Source organism: Tenrec ecaudatus, chromosome 1, assembly GCF_050624435.1.
Source record: "Tenrec ecaudatus isolate mTenEca1 chromosome 1, mTenEca1.hap1, whole genome shotgun sequence".
Classification (NCBI taxonomy): Eukaryota; Metazoa; Chordata; class Mammalia; order Afrosoricida; family Tenrecidae; genus Tenrec; species Tenrec ecaudatus.
In genome coordinates this window covers 322,008,403-322,028,659 of record NC_134530.1, presented here as the reverse complement: position 1 = coordinate 322,028,659, position 20,257 = coordinate 322,008,403, and the positions used below count along the sequence as shown (strand labels likewise).

Here is a 20,257-nt window from a genome sequence, read left to right as displayed (position 1 = left end):
GGATGACATTCAGAAAATAAATATGGAATATAAAACTGGCCCAAACTATTTTAAAAGTCCCAAAATTTGGAACCATATGAAAAATAAACATTCTTACACATCAGTAGCTAAATTATCTTTACAGCAATAGTAGTGGTGAAATAATTCTAAGTCATGAAAATAGTTAAATTAAGCCCAGTATGAGAGGACCTGGAAGTTCCTGGGTAAATGGAACTAACAGATAACTGTAACTGAATTTTTCTATGATTTCTGGCACCCTCTCATATACCTAGGCGCCTTGGTGACAGAGTGGTCAGTAGTTCAAAACCACCAGCCACTCCATGAAAGATGGGGCTTTCTATTCCTGTAGAGTTAGTCTTGATAGCCCTACTTGATAAGATGATCATGAAATGAAATGGTCAGTAAAGGTATGGATGCTATCACAAAGCATAGTGAAGAAACTAGATGGTGCCCAGCTATGAGTACAATAAAGGCTTGTTTTCAAACAGCCTACTAAGTAGATGTCTACTGGGTCGACAAGACATAGAGGAAGCACACCAGCCTTTGTGATTCCAGGACTGTAAATAACCTAATCCACATCTAAGGATAATGGTATCAGAACTTAAAATTGTGAACACCTGGTTTGCAGAAGGTTGTGGATGACAGTGGAACTCCACAATCCACTTGCAAGTTCCACACATGGATTAAGTCTCCTGTGAATCCCCTCCAATCATGTTGAGGAATGTGGAAAAGCCCTGTTATCAGACAGAGAGCACTGTAAAGTCCATTATGGTAAATGTAATTAAGACAAAATGTATCTTATGGCTTGATCTCCCCTTTGGCCCATTTTAAAGCTCAGTTAAAAAAAAAAATCTGAAGGGAAAATACATCTGGATTTAAGCCCTTGGTGAATCCCCTCTGACCATGGAACAGGGATGGGAACCATGGAGAATGCATGGAAAAGTGGATTGTTGCACAGGGTGCAGTTAGCTTAAAACCACTCTTCTCAGCTGATCTCTTGTGATCGATTTAAATTTGTTCTAGTTTTCAATATTTTCTGGTTTATTTTCAATTGAGGTTTTTTATGTTTTACTTTTCTATTCTTTGTTTTTCTTTACATAAAATCCAGGTTAGGTAAATCTACACACAGTAACTGGATTAATGGCTCTTTGTGGGTATAGCAGGGAAGGTTGAGGAGGAAATGGGGAGTTAATGGTAAGATGTGCAATAATGAAGAAAATGTTCTAAAGCTGATTGTAGTGATTATACAACTCCTCTTCATGTGATTGAACTATTAAATTGTAAGAAATGTGCATTATATGCCAATAAACATGTTAGGGGAGGGGGAAGTTAAGTCTTGGAAACTTACAGTGGCAGTTATACCCTGTTCTATGGGGTCACCGTGAGTCAGCATCAACTCAACGGCAGTGAGCTTCATTTGGCTTTTGGTTCTCATGTATCTTTAGTTCGGAAGCTCTGGGAGTGCAAATGGTTAAGTGCTAGCTAGGCTGCTAAACAAAGGGTAAAGGGTTTAAGCCCAGCAGCCACTCCCTGGAAGAATGATGTGATAGTCTGCTTTTACAAGGATTTTGTGTTAGTCTGGGTACTTTAGAGAAACAAATGTATAAGACACTCATGTATAAGAGAGTTTTATATAAAGGGTAAGTGCACATCAAGAAAACATCCCAACCCAGTGCTGCCCAAGCCCACAAGTCCAACATTAAGCCATATTGCCCGAAAGTCCTCCTCCATCTCACAAAACACACACTTTGACACCAACTGCTGAGGAAAGCCGAATCAGTGAATGTGTAAGCATCTCAGCGTTGGCAGGGGTCTCCACATGGCTGCTCCAGCACCCAGGGCTGCATCAGGGTAGGTCCACGCGGTTTCTCCTTGGGGATGTCTGGCAGGAAATGAGCCTGGCCAGCCGAAGCAGGGAACTGGATAAAGCAGCTGCACCCTGGTCCGACCATCAGAAAGCGAGACCCGAAAACTAGAAAGGCAAGGCTTACCGAGTCATCTATCTCTCCACCCTTCAATTAACCAACCCCATGTGTTTATCAGCCAGGTCAGCACAATACACTACCTCAGATTTACAGTCTTGGAAACTGTAGGACAGGGTCATTAATCAGAGCCAGCAATGAGTTGTTTTGGGGTTTGGACATTCTAGTTCTAGCAGCTTCCTGTACTAGAGCATTATCAATACCACTGACAGCAACATCTCAGACCCTATTCAAGCCCTGTGAAACAAGAAACTCAGTCCAGGCACCATCTGTTTTAACAAGCCCTTTGAATCAGACCCATCAAATCAATCCAATTCACTTCTGTCCTAATTTTTTGACACCTGCTGTTCATTACTAGTATTTCCTTCTCTGATCCTATCCACCAGGGCACAGTTCTCCAATGTATCTTTTAGACTTGAAAGGATTAGGTCTGCCAACAGCCCAGATTCCAGTCTCACAGCTAGGGGGGTAACCCTGACATTCTCACTTCGTATCTACACATATAGGGGTTTCCTACAACCCACTACTGTTTGAGAATTTGCCAGAACCCACCAAATGCAGGAACGCTCTGTACTTATGATTACAGTTTTATTATAGCAACCGAAAACAAAATGAAGAGATGTGTAAGGCCAGATCTGGGAGCACTCCCAAAAAGTCACACAAAGTGATGCACTGTTCACCCACAGAAGCCCCTGTGTGGTGCAAACACTTGGCTAGACTACTAGAGCAAAGGCTGGCAGTTTGAGTTCACCCAGAAGGACCTCAGTAGACAGGCGTGGAAATTTGCTTCCGAAGGGTCAGTCTTTGAACACCACATGGAGTTGTGCTGTAGGTGTGATTTGCAATTGACTCAAATACAACTAACCACACTTCCATGTGCACCAAGGCCTACCACCAACTAGGAAGCTCAAGGCGTTTTCTTGTCCTGCGCTTTTACCTTCCTGCTGTCTTAGTCCCCAGTGTTAAGTTTTCTTTGCCTGACAAGTCCCTAACCCAAGAGTCACCTCATAAACATAAAGTGTCAGGTCTGGAGTCTTCTTAGATAACAAAGAGACTTCAATCACTGAAGAAATCTCTTAAGGTTTTAGAGACAAATTCTTTGAGTAAATGAATTATAAACCCTCCACCCTCCCTCTCAAGTGAGTTTGATTATTGAGACCAGTGCTCTAGTTAGAGATCAGGAAATTAGACAACACTTTTAAGAAAAAGTCCATCTGAAATAGGTACATGAAATTGTGCATACTTGAAAGGTTTAAGCTTCATTTGTCTGGAAAACATCTGAACACTGTCCAAACAATAATTAAAATGCATTATAATAAAAATTCTCATGAATTTAATGCTACAGCAGCTGAATGGACTGGCACTGGCACTGGGTGCCCCACTCCCCACACAGAGATATCGTGAAGGCTTAGGTCCTTTGTGAAAGCGACCTTGCTTGGAAAAAAGGTGTGTTTGGAAGTTATCAGCGCCACTGAGGAAGTTACACTGGCATAAAGTAAGGTCCTAAGCCCTCAGGGGGATGGCGTATAAAGAGAACAGAGACAGTCACACTGGGGGCAGAAAGATTCCATATGAAGACCACCACTAAGAAATTCCTAGGGACAAGCTAGAAACGGACAGATCTGCCTCTGGACTCTTCTGAGAGAGCATGGCCCTGCCAACACCTGGATTCAAACAGAGCATCCAGGCACTGCCGTGAAAAAAATTCATTTCTGTGGTTTTAAACCGCCCTCTCTGTGGCTCCCCACAGTCCTGGGAAGCGAAGATTGGACTGCACTGACACCGGTGCAGCTCACAGAACCCTGCGCCATTTTCCCCTTGTCTCAGCTATCCAGTGCTACTGCAGAAGAAAAACTTCCAACAAAACAGAAAAGACTCATTTTGAGGGGGGCTGAAAGTTCATGGGGAAACAGAATTAAACGATACCAGAAGTTTTCCATGAACCTGATCTCCATCTTTTTAGTTTAGGAAGCTAGTAGACCTGGGGGTATTGCTGGAGGGTAAGTATCACAATAAAAGCAGGGTCTTTCTAACCCTGCTTGGGGAGTGGGGGTGAGGGGGTGGAGGGTTCCCAAGGTCTGTATGGGTGTGAATACTCAAATCCTACTTAGGAGATAGCTAAGAGTCCAGGTGGCACCGTGGGCTACTCACTGGGCAGCTAATTGCAAGGCCTGTGGCTTGAAACTAACAGCTGCTCCCCAGCAGAAGGAGCCTTTCTTTTCCCGCAAAGATTTATAGCCCTGGAAACTCAAGGGGACAGAGCTCCAGTCTGCCTTATAGGGTTGCTATGAATCAGAATTCCCTCAATGGCAGTGAGAGCGTGACTCAACAGATAGTGGGCATAGTAGCTTATGTGCTGGGCTGCTAGCTGCAAGGTCAGCAATTTCACACCACCAGCTGCTCCATGGGAGAAAGATCAGGCTTTCTGCTCTCTTAAAAGATTTCATCTTAGAAAACCCACAGGGGCACGGACAACAGAAAAGTGGGTGAAGGGAGACGTAGGACAGGGCAACATATGACAAGATAATAATTTATAAATTATCAAGGGCTCATGAGGGAGAGGGGAGCGGGGAGGAAGAGGATAAAATGAGGAGTTGATGCCAAGGGCTTAAGTGGAGAGCAAATGTTTTGAGAATGATGAGGGCAATGAATGTACAAATGTGCTTTACACAATTGATGTTATGTATGGACTGTGATAACAGTTGTATGAGCCTCTAATAAAATGATTAAAACAAAAAAAATAATAAAAAAGAAATCCGCAAGGGCAGTTTTACTCTGTTCTACAGAATCATTATGAGTCGGAATTGACTCAATGGAGGTGAGTTTCTGGGGTACTTACTAGATAACCTCCTCCCTACTCTTCAGAGCTTTCAGAGCAAGCATAGCTTCCCTCACTGTAACTCATCAGCCATTATTCATACAGAAAGCACTCTCCGATCATCTAAGACTAGGACAGTCACTCCTACACCAAGAGTACCTACATTTCCCACATACTGGTTATCAGTATGTGGTCTCGCGAAGCACAGAGCTCTGTTAAAGGCAGGGCCTGGTCTGTAGTGTGCACCTTGGTCCCACGTATAGATGTTTTGTGACAATTGCTTCTAAAAGGGGCATCGATAGTTCTGAAACTCAAAATTTAATAGCTTTCCTGAAGTGATAGTTTGACCTTAAACAAACACACTTTTATCCCCAAAAATAACTTGTAGAGCTTTCCAAGAACAAGAACTTAAAGCCATCCTCTCGAATTACCAATAGCACAAAGCAAACTAAATGAGAAGTAGAAAGGTCGCCAACAATTAACATGCGGCTTAGAAAAGTCAACAGGATAAATGTTCCCTGTAGCCATAGAGCAACCTTTACACATCAGACAAGGAAGTTAACTTCCAAGTATTAAGGGAAAGAAAATTTTAAATTTCAACAATTGTGTTTACTCCTTTCAAGAACAACAACAAAAAAGGGAATAAAAACTCATTGCCCCCCATGTCAATTCTATTTGATTACTATAGGAGCCAAGAACTATGGGTAAGGTAATTAATTCCACATGGCAAAACGTGGCAAAAATGCTGAGATTTAGAATGGCTAAGTACACAAATGGATGGTCAGAAGTACATTCAATACCAACCATATTCAGTGTTAAGGCCCCATGAATATATTAGCTTTACAAATTCTACTGGATTTGAGTTCAAGAATTAAGGGAATAGTCCTGAGGGGAGGGGAAGTATTCTGTAACAGTAACTCAAGGCTGACTTACAAAGACATCATTTCCCTATAAAAGGGGATTTGGGGGCACAGTGCTTTCAGCATTTTGTGTCTAACCACAAGTTTAAGTTCATCAGTCACTCCATGGGAGAAAGATGAGACTGCTTCCATAGTTAGTCTCAGAAATCCTATGGAGAAATTCTGCTGTCCTATAGGGTCAATTATGAATCAAAATCAACTGTGATGTGCCTGGCTTGGGATTGCCTACAAACATTTTGCAAATGTGTCACCTCAGAGTAACCACACAATTTTTCAATATGGCCATCTTCCCTTCCTTCTGCTCTCTATTTCTATTAGGAGTCCTGGGTGCCACAGTGGAGTAAGTCTTGGGCTGCTAACCCCAAGCTCAGCAGTTCAAAACCATAAGCCACTCCTGGGGAAACAATGAGGCTCTCTGCTCCCATCAAGTTTTGGGGTTTTGTTTTTTAAATGAATTTGTTATTGTGAATTAGGTAGAGGTCCCATAAAGATTCTAGGCCTAGCCTCACAAACTGGGTCCCTTTCTGCTTCCCCCAGGATTCTAGGCACTCCCCTAACTCACTAATCTCTCATGCCCTTATGTTCTTCTTTGCTAACCACAGGGAAAACCTTATTTCCAATTGTTTGCTTAACGAGTTTTCGTCCTTGCTCCCTCCAGCCCAAGTGAAGAAATGAAAGGACTAAGAAGACTGAAGGTAAGACTTAAAAGAATATGCAATTACAAAACTATATGGAACGCTGTTAAGTGCCATCGACCCATAGCAACCTCATACACAACAGAACAAAACACTGCTCCTTCCTATACGATCCTCTCAAATGTTGCCATGCTTGATCCCATTGTTGTAGCCAAGTTATCAATCTATCTCCTAGAGCAGATTCTTTTCTCGCTGCCCCTCTACTTTATCAAATATGATATCATTTTCTAGGGACTGGTTTTTCCTGACAACATGTCCAAAGTATGTCAAAGTTTCACCATTCTTGCCTCTAAGGAGCACTCTAACATGACTTCTTCCAGGGGAGATCATTCTGTCCTTTTAGTAATCATGGCGCTTTCAATACTCTTCTCCAGCACCAAAATTCAAATGCATTGATTCTTCTTCGGTCTTCTTCCCTCAACGTCCAACTTTCACATGCATATGAGGCACCTGAAAACACCTTGGTTTAGGTCAGGTACACCTTAGTCCTCAAAGTAACATCCTTGATTTTCAATATTCTAAAGAGATCTTGTGCAGATTTACCAAATTCAACCAGTCATTTGACTTGACTGCTGTTTCCATGGGCACTGATCATGGAATCTAAGCAAGACAAAATCCGTTAACAACTTTCAACCTTTTTTCCATTTATCATGTTATCCAATGGTACACTTGCGAGGCTTTGGGTCTTCTGTACATTGAGCTGTAATCTATACTAAAGGTTGCAATCTTTGATCTTATCAGTAAGTTCTCACTTTCAGCAAGTGATGTCATCTGCACATTGCAGGTTGTTACTAAGGCATCCTCCAATCCTGATGCCATATGCTTCTTCATATAAACTACCATCTCTGATTATTTGCTCAGCCTACAGATTAAATAAATACAGTGAGAAGATACACCTCTGAAGCACCTTTCCTGATTTTAAACCACGCAGTCTTCCCGTGTTCCTTTCCCAGAACTGTACCTCATGCACAGGAGCACGATGAAGTGTTTTGGAATTCCCATTCTTCTCAGGGTATTCAGTTTGCTTTCCAAACAATCAAAATGTGTTCAGTCACAAGTAAACATCTTTCTGGTATTCTCTGCTTTCAGTCAAGATCCATCTCATATCAGCAATGATACCCCTTGTTCCACGTCCTTTTCTGAATCAAGCCTGAACCTCTGGCAGCTCCCTGCCAATGGGTTGCTGCAGCCACTGTTATACGCTCATCAGCAAGATTTTACTTGCATATCAATATTTGTCTATAATTTGAACATTCTGTTGGGTCACCTTTCTTTGGAAAGTGTACAAATACAGATCTCTTGTCAGCTGGCCAACACTAAATATTAAAAACCTAGATGTCATTCTAATCTTTCAATGACAGATCCCCCACATCCATTCTACTATTATTTAACAATGCATCTCCAGCCTTCAGTTATTTTCAGGAGAGAAAAAAAAAATTGGGGTTCAGATTTTAATGCACTTAGATTGTACCAGTTTCCGTAATCTGAATTTAACTTCCAAATCTTGATGTCACACTTTATAAATCCTGACTGTGTTACACTTTACAAGCTGCATATATTGCCATTTAGCAGGTTCACTATCCATGGAGACCGTGTCCTCCCCATGCACTTAAAATCTACTCTTTTCATTGCCTTTGCCCACTTCAAGAAGCCTAGCCAAAACCATGATCATAAAAAGATGTCAAGCTGAACAATGAAAAACCTACACTGGTAACACAATTTCAACTTCTTCAGTGTCTTCAAAGCTTTTGGCCACAAATACAGTAAAGAGAAACATGACCAGATTTAGTTTCTCCTATTTCTAGCTACCAGTTCTAAAGTAGAAGTATTAATAAATGCTAGGAACCAAACAAGGACAAGAAAATGCAATATAAAACCTGGTGAAAGTCCAAAGAAGTTTAACCTAAAAGGTATAATATATATATATACATATTCACAAGTATTCGAAAATATTGTTTACCTCTTAGATCACTGTGGTAGTTACAGAATTTCATGTCAACTTGAAGTCTAAGGGTGGAGTCTAGTCTGTCAATCAGGTCACAATCTGATGATGCCTCCTTGTGGGTGTGGCCTTCTCATGAGGATTCTGGGAACTTCTCCCCCCTTCTGCTTCACCTTCCTGCTGAAGAGCCATACTCAGAGAGCTAGAGGAGCCAAGTGGAGGCCTGAACCAGTGCTGAGATGCTTCAACCGTCTTCAGATTCACAGGACTTAGCACCTACCAGCTGTGATTTTCCTGTATTTTGCATCATTGCACGTTACTGCATAGGTCTGAAGATTTTTGGACTAGTATCAGACTTATGTGCTTGATCTGGACTGGGCTGGGATGTTTTCTTGATATACAATTATTCTTTGATATAATGTATATATGTCAATCAATTTGTTTCTCTAGCCAACACAGTCTAACAACCACATTATGAAAAAGATACTCAAGCAAAGTGAAATGTCTACATAGGAAAGGCATTCTATTCTCCTGTTTGACAGTAAGCCCAATCCATGACAATGATTCCATCATGACAATGATTCTATCAAAACATCTAACTCTTGTGGCAAGACTCTAATCCTGGCTTCCCAACACAGATGGGGGAAGGAGTGCAGATACAAAAAGAAAAAATCATGACCAAAAGTTAAATATCAACAAAAATATGGTCATTAGATGGGAAATCACATAATCTTCTGTACCAACTGAAAATGACTAAAATTAGTGACATTAGACCAAAGTCTTCATTATATTTCAAGCTAATAGAAAACTACCTTACCAAGAGACTTTCCAGGAAACAGAGACACCACTTGGTTGGGCATTTTTATACCATTTAATTGATTAGAAAATCGGATTGCTAAATAGACCAAAACACCATAAGGGCTTGTCATCACAAACAAACCAAAAAAATCTACTTTGCATTAACAATTTAATACTTGGTGGGCGGGGAGAAATACTTGGAGAGGGCCCTCCCCATCCACTTTATGACTAACAGTCCTGTGAAGAAATCATCTTAATTAAAAAATATTTAAGAGGTCAGTAATAGTTTAAAGTTTGCCTTCATTATTCAATAGAGAAATTCCTTAAATCCAAAATGTGCCTGAAAGGATTGAGCTTTGATACATACAAGGAAAAAGCAAAACAAAATCTTTATTAAAAGGAAACAATGCTTTCTCCAGAAACAACTTAAAGACATTTAAATCAGGCAGTTCTATGTCATTACAATTTTAAATATGCTCTCATACATGCCAGATCAGGTTCTTAAGAGTGTTCCTTAGAGTATCTCACTTAACCTTCACAACAACGTCCACCTAACAAGGAGTAATTTATGTAAGTAGGATTTGAATAACTTGTCCAAATCACAGAACAGTGATTCAAATTTTCAAAGTCTGACTACAGTATTGTGCAGTTTGCCTACCCACTATTTCCATTTCTATCTCAACTGGTATTATAAGCATTATACGGCTAGAAAAAAGAAAAGACAAAAATAAACGTGAAAACTTCTTAGTAACTTCTGGAGTGAGTTAAATATCTAACCCCTAAAGATCTCTTCTTTTTAAAACTAAGGGCACTGCAGCATCAGAGAATAACTAAAAAACTCACTGACATCGAGTCAATTCTGACTCATCACAACCCTAGGACAGGGTAGAACTGCCTTCTTGGGTTTCCCAGACTGTAACTCTTCACTGGAGTGGAAAGACTTACTTATTTTGGACAAAATATCATACAGAAGCTACCCAAACAAATCAACAAACTACATACTCATAAAAACAGGGTTTAGGCAAACCATCATTGTGGGAAACTGAGGAACGGTAAGAGAGTGTATGTGAGCTAATTCCTTATTTAAGAAGCCTGGGAGGCCAGGGTTCTGGAGGAGAGAGGTCATCACACTTGTGTTAAGAGATGAGTACCAATCACATTCTCATAATTAAGATTACTCCTGACAATATGCTCCCCAAACAGTGCTAGCTTAAAATTACCTCTTAAAAGCACATGGCTAAATGTTTAAAAAAAAAAGCACATGGCTGATTGCTATACAGCCGGCAGCTTTATCTATAGGAACAGACATTGATTGCTATTGCTCTCCCTTCTCAGGGGAGTCACTCCCTCATATTCCCCCAGCACCGCTGTTGTTACTCCTCCAATGAACTCAGGGACCTCCTAGGGTTAAGGTACAGCCAATTTGTTTCATATGTGGTTACCTGTAATTTTGGCGGCTTGCATGCTCTGAGACTATGTAAGTTGATGTAAGACCATATTTTCTCTCTCTCCTGGACCTGGTTCCAGATAACATAGAGGGGAGCACCCCAAAACTTTTGTCTGTCTCTTAATTTCTTCCCTTCAATTACATAACTTACTCTTAGAACTTGTCCAGATGTGAGCTGGATCATGGTCAGTAGATCAAATGTAGCCCTCAACCTGTCTTGGGTTAATAGTGGTCTTACTTTTTTTTTTAAGTATTGAAAAAAATGTAACCAAGATTATGTTGTCAGAGCCTAAGATATTTACTATCTGATCTTTAATGAAAAAATAAAGAAATAAGGCTGAACCTTAATTTAAGCTATTGGTATCCCCATTAAAAAATCGACACAAGCAACTGACTTGCAGTCACAAACTATATGAGATCAAATAGATTCCTTTCATTGCAAACCAGAACACAGCACTGCTGCAGCATACCCACCAAAAAAGGGCAAAGTAAGTAGTTCCCTCTCGCCACAAGGTGGCAGTAGATTCTTCAAGAGACAATGTCTGGTTTGCCCACCAGCTCGTTTTTGTTTTTTTTTTTTGTAGTGGCTACTAAGAGAAGTAGCTTGACCTCCCCTCAGAGCTGACTCTCAGGGACTGACAATCTGCACCAAAAGAAAATGGGAAAGGAGACTGAAAAGGCAACAAGAACGCTATAACCACATCCTCTTTGGGGACCTGTTCACTCCTAACAAAAACCACTATTTCCTAAACTCCGCTGGGTTAAGAGTTTAGAGGGAAGATTGGGGGGAGAAGGCCAATAAAATGATCAATTTAGAATCGCATAGCCTCATGATCTCTGCATGTTTTGGAAATATGATAGGTAGGTGTACCTCTGAAAACTCTTGCCCTGAGATAAATCCTTAAACCTTAAACCAAAAATATACTCTGCAGTCATCTTAAAACCTAACAATCGTTGAATTTAACTAGCAAAAAGGTCAGCCCCAATCTGTATGCTCTTAAGAACTAGTCTGTGGGACTGTATTGACAAAAGCAACTAAAAACGACAGGTGCCTTGGAGGGCAGTCAGTTTATGATAATAAGGTAAGAGCGAGCAGCCGATATTAAAGACTTAAGTAGAAGGCAAATGTTTTGAGAATGATGATGGCAACAAATGCACCTATGTGCTTGTCACAATGGATGTATGTATGGATTGTGATAAGAATAGTACAAGCCCCCAATGATTTTTTAAAAATCAAGGTAAGAGTGAAGGTTAAAATAATCACATAACTGGAATCTCATCAATGTCACTAAATTATATGTAGAGAAACGGTTTAATTGTACATGTCTTCCGGTGCAGTCAAAAGGTTATGAAAGGCGATTTCCCGGACCTAACTCCTCGGATCTCGGAATCCGCCCGGGAGCTCAAGATGCCCCGTCCTTCTCTGCTCTCCCTTCCCACCGGGAGTTCTTTCTCTGCCTCAATAAAATCTTTCTCAACTTAAAAAAAAAAAAAAAAGGCTATGAAAAAAATAATAAACTTAATCAAGACTCAGTGGATTTGTCTCAACTTCAAACAAGATATTTTAAAGATCAGAAGTTAAAAAGGGGGGGAGAACCACTTTCCCACCCACCTGCAAAACAAAACAAAAAACCTTAACTACCTGTGTTGCAAAGGAGTTCCAAGGTGTGAATCTACCAAAGCCCATCCCTCATCTTTGTCTAGCAGAGGGTCTGGGCTGGTGGAGTCAAGCCACCCTTTGGATGAGAAAGTCAGCACTTAATTCACTGCACCACCAAGGTGTTTCCCAGAAGCACTTAACCAGATCAAAACAGGAAATTATGAGCCAAATGAACACATGCGGGAGTGCTAACTGGCCTGACAGGCAACAGCAAACAGTCACTAACTGTGCCAGTCCTCTCCTCGTTGCTGCCTTCCACTACACATCGAACTTCCGTTTTGCCCATAAGCCCGTGAACACTTAAAAAATATTGGTATAAAACATGCTATGTCATGAACTTCCTGGCTATTCATGATGACTCAGCAACAGCCAAAAAACATCCTATTGACAGTTTAGGGCAGAGACAGCAAACAGGCAGTCAACATTAGTTCTAGGAAGGACCTTAGGGTAAGATTCAAAAAACACGACAGACGAGAAAGCAGTCTTAGGGTGACATATAGCAACACTTATCTTTGGTAGCTTCTGCCAAGATGTAATAATACTGAGTGTTGATCAAGAAACCCCCAAACATCTTTCATCCAAATTCAAAATCTAAAAATACATCTTTACATTCAGATGGAGCATGAATCTTAAAGTATTATAGGGAGGGGAACACTGAAAATTGATGAAACCTTGAACTTTAAAAGATACAGCCTGAAATTAAATCACTTCTAAGCTAATTTGGTTCATAGGTGTTAAATTGCTGAGACATCTCCCCTCAACTTTCACCTAAGTAAACTTAAAAATACACTGATAATTTTGCCACTGGATCCATTAACTTCCTTCAACTCTGTACAAACCATATATTGATCTGTATTCAACACATTTTATTTTCCTACAAAATTCCTATACATAATTTTCCTCCAAGAAGATAGCAGCCCACGTGGATGGCATATATCCTTCAGGAGGAGATACAGAAAGTATGTGTCTAACTTTCACTCTGTTAAACTGGTTCAGTGGTCAGACTTTGTGACCTGAATTCTAATCTGAAATCTGCAAGTATCCCTGCACCCTACAGAGAAATTCAAAAACCAAACACTTTCTGCATATATTTAGCAATGGCAAGCCTTCAGAGAGAACTACTTGATACATAAGCCAGTTTTGTTTTTGCCAGGGTTCAAAGTTCTCCTGCAAGCAGTACTTTTAATCAACTTAGTTCTTAATGATACAATTTAACAGCAATAACAAATAACATGAGAAGGTTTAATAATCACCACCAAGCAAAATAAAGCAATCTAGGAAGCCTATCATTGACAGTATGCAACAAGTTAGCACTCTTTGGCTTTACCGTTGTTTTTGTTTTGTTTTCAGACAAGTTTTAAGACACACACTTCCCACCATAGTCTCACTGCGTTTGAAAAGCTTTAGTAAAACGGGACTTTTAACAATTTCCCCGCTCGACCAACATTTAAAAATAAAACTTTCGCAAGAGTCCAAGTCTCATACCTGTTTACACGAAGCTCCTTTTTATAACTTTTAACATTTACGAATGAAGATGGTGGTTAAATTGTATGACCACAAACATTCCTTCCTCGCGTGTCAAAAGACCTTAAACTTTCAGAATACGCCCCATAATATTAAAATATTTTGTGCATGCGCTGGAATCCTGGTCAACTGTGGAGAATAACCAAACCTAGCTTCCAAAATAAAAGGATGGGGGGCGGGGGGGGGGGGGCGTAGAGAACAGGTGGGGAGGGGCGTGCAGGGTAGCGGAGAAAAGGCGTCAGGGTGGAGAGGGACTTTCAAAATGACCCAGTGGCACGGTCACTATAGCTGGGTTATCAAAAAATAAATACACCAATGCGCTCAGAATGTGACGGGCAAGGGCGCAGGAGATGGGAAATTAATCGATTGAGTCTAAAGTATTCCAATCTCCGGGTTACAGCGCCCCCCGCCTTCTCCGTGCACCCCGGAGACCGATGCCTCCGGGCAGCCCCTCCCCACACAGGACCGCGGGAGACTAGAAAGCGCTCAACACGCGTTAAGGGGCTCCGGCCGCTTCTTTTCCTTTCTCCCCGAGCGACCATGAGTAATATCCCCAATCCCCGCCAAAAAAAAAAAAAGGAGAAAGAAACGCGCGCACCGTGGGCCTAGAATGTCTTTTCCCGCCCTGAGCCTGCCGGGGGAAGCCCCCGGGCCCGACGCTTCGGGGAGAGGCGTCCGAGCCACACGTGTGCGCAGCACGGCGGGGCCTATCAGTCCACTTCCCGTCGCCACCCCGGCGGCCTGAACTCCCGCCGCCTCGACCGGGCCTTCCTCTGGCCCTCCCATCCGATCCACGTGCGGCGGCGGCCAGGAGTCCCCGACCCGCTAGGCCATCACGGCACGGAGTCCAGTACCTGGTGCTGTTGTCGCCCCTGCGCGTAAGGCTTAACTGGCCCTTGGTGGCAACGCCGCGTCCGGATCTTGCCGCCGCCGCCGCCCCCTCCTACTCCTCCGGCTCCTGAGGCCATGGCGGAGCCTCCGCGGATTCCCGCTCCTGGGCGGGGAAGGGGGGCGGGAGAGGCAGCGGCAACGGCCTTAGAGCCCCCCCCGCCCGGTCCCAGCCCCGAAGTCCGCCCGCGGTGCCCACACGGTGGGGCGCAGGCACGCCGGGGCCCGCGAGGCTGCGGGCTGGAGCCGAGAGGCGGTGCGCGGTGGCGGGAGGGGGAGGGGGTGGCGGGGGAAGACGCCGCGGAGCTGGCTCTGGTCCGGCAGCCTTCCGCGGACCCTCGTCTCTGTGTGTGTCACGGTCTCTATGGAGATCTCCCGCGGAGGCCAGTGCGAGCGGCTCCGGCCGCGGCTGAGGCCTAACTCGACCGCCGGCTGGGAGAGGTTCTTCTTCCGTCGCTGCCGCAGCTGAGGCCGCCGGCGCCGCCCGCCCACCCCTCCCCTCGGCGCACAGAGCCCGCCCCACCGTCGTCGTCCCTGCAGTCGCCGCCGCTGTTGCGCCTATTGCCGCTGCTAAGGCCGCCGCGGTCGCGAGCCCGACCGCCGTCACTCCCCGGCGCCCGACGCGAGTGCATCGTCATCTCCGGCGACCAGTTGAGAGGCGGGGAGGAAGGAAGAGCCGGCCGAGCCCGCGCTCTCGGCCGAACGGCCCGCTGGGAAACGTAGTTCCGCGGGACAACGCGGGTTCTGGGAAAGGCGGCCCACCGCGGACCTGCAGAGCTCCGCAGAGGCACAAAGCGAGCGCTTCTGCTTCAGTGTTTGCCCTTCGCTTAACTGTAAAACACTAACCACCTTTCAGCCCAGCTTCTCCTCGTCCGGCAGAAAGTAAACAGGATGAAATCAGGGACGGGAGCCAGGATCTCTCATCAACAGCAAAAAGCCCTGCGGTGGAAATAGCCCTGTCCATGATTTGTAGGCCGAAAGCAGAATTGGAAAAGACAGACAGCTTCATTGAGGTTCCAGTCCACAACATGGGGCACTGATGTCAACAACCCGAGGGCTTGAACTGTCACTGACAACTCCACCCCAGCTGTTTGACCTTGGGCGAATCTGAACCTCTGAGCCTCGGCTTCCTCTTGATGGCTTTGAACTTTTAGAGCTACAATGTGGTAGCTATTATTACCGACCCAGCTCCCATTGAAAGTACACGAGATCTTTCCAGTAATAAAAGTATGTACTCCAAATAAAGCTAACCCTCAGGAACGTAAGTAAAGAGGCCCAAGATTGAGTTCATACCAGTGTAGAGAGTCTAAGAGGTGAGGGTTAAAAGGGTACTTAGAAGGGCATTGATGATCCTGCGGGCCATCATCCCTATTAATGGACACCACAGAGCCACAAGAAAGCAGGCGTTACATTCAAGGTCATGAAGCTGGGCAGTCCAAGTCAGAACTCTAACCTACCTTTTCTATAAGATTGGAGGGTAATCGATGATTTAAAAGCAGCTTTTCTATGGTGAAAAAACGTTTGACTTGGTTTTCCATTTTGATACAAGTGATTTATTGTAAAGCTTACATACTTTGAAGTCAATTTGTCTTCATTTTAAATCTACCCTGTAAGTTCTCAAATTTATTTGACCTATCACCCCTTTCAGGAAAAAAAAAATAGTGCTGCCAAGCTAACAATAGAAAAGTTTGTCCTAGAGCTCATAATCCAAGAGAAAGTGCACTAACTGCCATGGAGTCAATGCTGACTTATAGCCACCCCTGTGGGTTCCCGAGACTGAAACTGTTTATGGGAATTGAAAGCCCAGTCTGTCCCATGCAGAGCTACTGGTGGTTTTGAACTGCAGACCACCCAGACTGAAGCTCAGAGCGGAACCACTACACCACCAGGACTCCATAGAATAAAGTGTAGGCATCTGCTTTTGTAGCTACTGTATATGCCTGTTTCCTCTCTGGCAGCTAGAATGAATGTTCACTTCCACAAGATGGTGGTTATGGTAAAGGAGTTTCTATGTGTATAATAGCTAGTTTGTAGTAACTGCTGGACAGAAGGAGCACTGGTAGCAGATGGAGTCATGAGGTGGGCAGCTAACTCGAGGTCAACAGCTTGAAACCTCGAGTGTCTTTGCAGGAGAAAGGGTTACGATCTTGGAAATCCCTTGAGGAGCATCATTTTATTCTGTCCCATTGGGTCGCTGTGAGTTGTAACTGACTCGCTGGCAGTGTGTTTTGGAGCCTGTTTTTTGGTGTTTTTTTTTTTAGACTGCATGGCTTGGGAGCATGTGGCTAGGACAGGGAAGTAGATTAAATGTTGAGGTTTTAGTGTTCGGCAATTTTTTTTGAGTCTTGGCTATTTCTGTTGGAGCCCCCCCACCCCTGAAATCCATTTGCTTTACAAACCTATGCCTGCACAGTACAGTTCTTGTAAGTGCTAAAACCTACTACAATTATACATTTAATTTTACAATCTCGCTTCTGTGATGTACATAGAATGCTACAACTATGTGATGGAGATTGTTAAAAAAGCTCAGAGTTCAGTGTTTGTATTTAGCAGCCTGACTGATGATGATGTTGTTAGGTGCCATCCGGTCGCTTCTGAGTCATAGTAACCCAACGTATGAGGGTCTGGTCCTGCGTCATCCTCACAATTGCTCGGATGTTTGAGCGCTTTGTTGCAGCCACTGCAGTCTACCCATCTCCTCAAGGATCTTCCGCTTTTTCAGTGCCCCTAACTGTCTGCTAGACTCTCCAGGTCTGCCTGCTCGGCGCCTCAACCTTCCTACGGCTAATGGCTTCTCTCAGGTGCCTTCCCTTCCTATGCTGAAGTCCTCTTCTTTCCTCAGCCTTCACTACTTATTTGACAAACCAGGGTGAAGTACTTCTTAACACCAATTCACATGGAGAAGCTCTACATGAATCTCTTAATCAGGCTACATAATAAAGAACATTGTACATCCTATTTTTACCTTTCCCTCTACCTGGCTCTGTGGCCTGGCTGGGGCTCAAAAATGAGGTCTTTCTTGGAAGCTGTTCATTGACATGCAGAACAGCTTTCACATCAGGATTTGAAAGCAGAGACTGTGCAGAAGAGTTGCTCCAAACGTAAATCAAACTTCACACGAGAAGATGAGTACGATTTGAGGAGGTATGATGAGAAATCCAAATTCATTTCTGCTGTTTCACCTGGTTCACCTTCACATTACCCCACTGATGTCAAGCAGCACCTGGGTAACCATAGGCATTAGTCCCACACTCACGTGGCTGCGATTTCGGACACTTCCCACTGGCAGTTTGAAAGGAGGCACAGAATATGGGACGGAAGGGGAGCTGGGTTCAAATCTGCCCCCTGCCCAGAGTATCAGACACAATATGAGATAAGGTAACTCCTTATGCGTGCTTCTTTCCATTCTGAAATGTAGAGTTCCAAACCACCCCCTCACCCATTTTTGGAATGCATCCTTCAATTAGAAATTAATAATAGAATGGGTTGTCATAAATTATTTTTATTTTAAAACTTTAAGGAAAATGATAAGAAAGGATCTGCTTCCATTCAGACCTGCAAACAAATAAATATCGAGCATTTCTCTAAGAGATACTATGTATAAACTGGGGGAATGTGTTAGGCTAGGTTGACACTCATATATGTATGAAAGCGTTATATCAAGAAGTAACTATATATCAAGAAAATGGCCCAGCCCAGTCCAACTCAAGTCCCTAAGTCCAATACTACTCCATAAATCCCTCTTCAGACTCACACAGCCACATGCAATGATGCAGAATGCAGTAAGATCACAGGCCAGTGGGTGCAAAGTTGTGTGGATCCAATGAAGGTGGCATCACAGGGCTCTGGCAGGTCTCAGGCACCAACAGGAAGGTGAAGAGAGAAAGAAGCAGGGGGTGGGGGAAGATAGAGGAGGGTGGGGGGAAAAGAGAGGTGGGGAGAGGAGAGGAGAAAGGAGAGACTGGCTTATTTGCAATTCCAAGAGAGGTCATCAGCGGTGGTCTAATTGACAGGCTAAACTCCACCCTGACACTTTTCTATATCTACAAGTTGACACGAAGTTTTGTAACTACCACAGGGAATACGTCAAGTGGCATAGAAGGATCACTAATTCCTTCCCGCCATATTAGGAATTAACAGGTGTCTGAAGAGGAGGTAAGTAGTACTTAGTGCTTACAATCAAGCACTCTACATACTTGATGAAAGGTAATCCCCTAACATCTGTATGAGACATTACTCTTTGTATCCCATGGGATCATAAACGATGAGAGTCAGAGTCAACTTGATAGCAGAGATTTGGGTAACATAGAACAGAGCTGACCTGTGGCAATCTCTGTAGCCTGTCATTTCCTGACTGGCTATGCAATGGTTACAACTAAGCCAGTTTCTATAACCTGGTCTGACCTGAATGCATTTGTTTTCTATGGGGGCATAACAACTTAATTTCAGAAACTAGTTTGCTCAAATGTATTTAGTGCAAATTCACAAGGCCTTCCTGAACATCAGGAGTAAATCCCTATGAAAGTGATTATGTGATAGAGATGTTCATATTATACTACCAAGCCTGAGAAGAATCCTGAAGCCGGGGCACATAGGTGATTTTAAAACAATTACAGCACTAATGAAGGTCAGACCGATTGTTGAAATGATTTCTCTACTCTTTAACCCAAAGCCCATCGCTTGCTTTGCCATCACTCTGCCACTTTGATAGTTAATTGAAGAAGCCCCGTGCTACAGTACTTTTTATTGGAAAGATGTTTTTTTTTCAATTCAACTAAGAATTCTGAATTATAGAAACATCTTTTGCTCTCTGATAGCCTCCACACAGACTACAGTGTTCAGCTCTTGGTCAAACCGTATCGCTAGCAAGAATGGAAATTGGCTTGCCTGTGATGCTATAGTCATTACAGCGATCAGACTCCAAGAGCTCAATCCGGGTCACTTGAGAAAGCAGGGAATTCCATCTTCGCATGGAGCTAAGAGGGTGCTTTGTAGGAAGAAGGGTACCCCAGCATGACCCTTAGGTGTAGGGAAGTCAGGGAGAAGCCATGTTAACAAAAACAGTACAATTCCACTAGCAGAGGAAAAAAGAATCCTCTGAGGACCTAGCAAGTGGCAGAAATGGTACAAGACTGAGGTGCAGAAATGGTGCAAAAAAAAGGAATCCCTCCTTTAAATACCCAAGGTTGAAAAACAAGCTTCAGTCAACTTCTCCTTTCTTGAACTTAAAGCCAGTCTTTGCAACTGCTGGAAGTTTCGCTATTTTCAACCCCAAGAAATTGTGTTGTTTTCTATTTGCCAATTATAAATTAGACAATACACAGGCTGCTGATCCTTCTCTAGCAGATGAGGGATAGTCACGGACTACAAAATGGAATGTAATTCAGTCTAAGCCTAACTTGGGTGGGAAAACAGCCTTCAGAACGACTGAACTATTGAATTGTATGGTATGTACATGATGTGCCAACAAAACTTATGAAAAAGAAAAATAGCCTTCATATGCCTTCAAATGGCAAGAAAATCCTGACCAAAGGAATAGTTAAAGGTGATGATTCCAAGAAATTAAAACAACTAGACTCACGG

At 43.2% G+C, this 20,257-nt stretch overlaps 1 protein-coding gene across 4 annotated transcripts in view; it reads right to left on the bottom strand.

Annotated features, from left to right (window-relative positions):
- NUP153 (nucleoporin 153) overlaps nt 1-15,200 on the bottom strand; it is a 73,799-nt gene extending 58,599 nt beyond the window's left edge. For 2 of the 4 annotated variants that reach the window (XM_075533483.1, XM_075533501.1), the window contains exon 1: nt 14,641-15,197. In XM_075533483.1, coding sequence (XP_075389598.1) covers nt 14,641-14,754 — 114 coding nt within the window. In that variant the 5' untranslated portion in view covers nt 14,755-15,197. Of the gene's footprint in view, nt 1-14,640 lie in introns of all 4 variants that reach the window. The other 2 variants (XM_075533496.1, XM_075533490.1) reach the window with 2 other exon arrangements.
- Between the last annotated feature and the right edge of the window lie 5,057 nt (nt 15,201-20,257).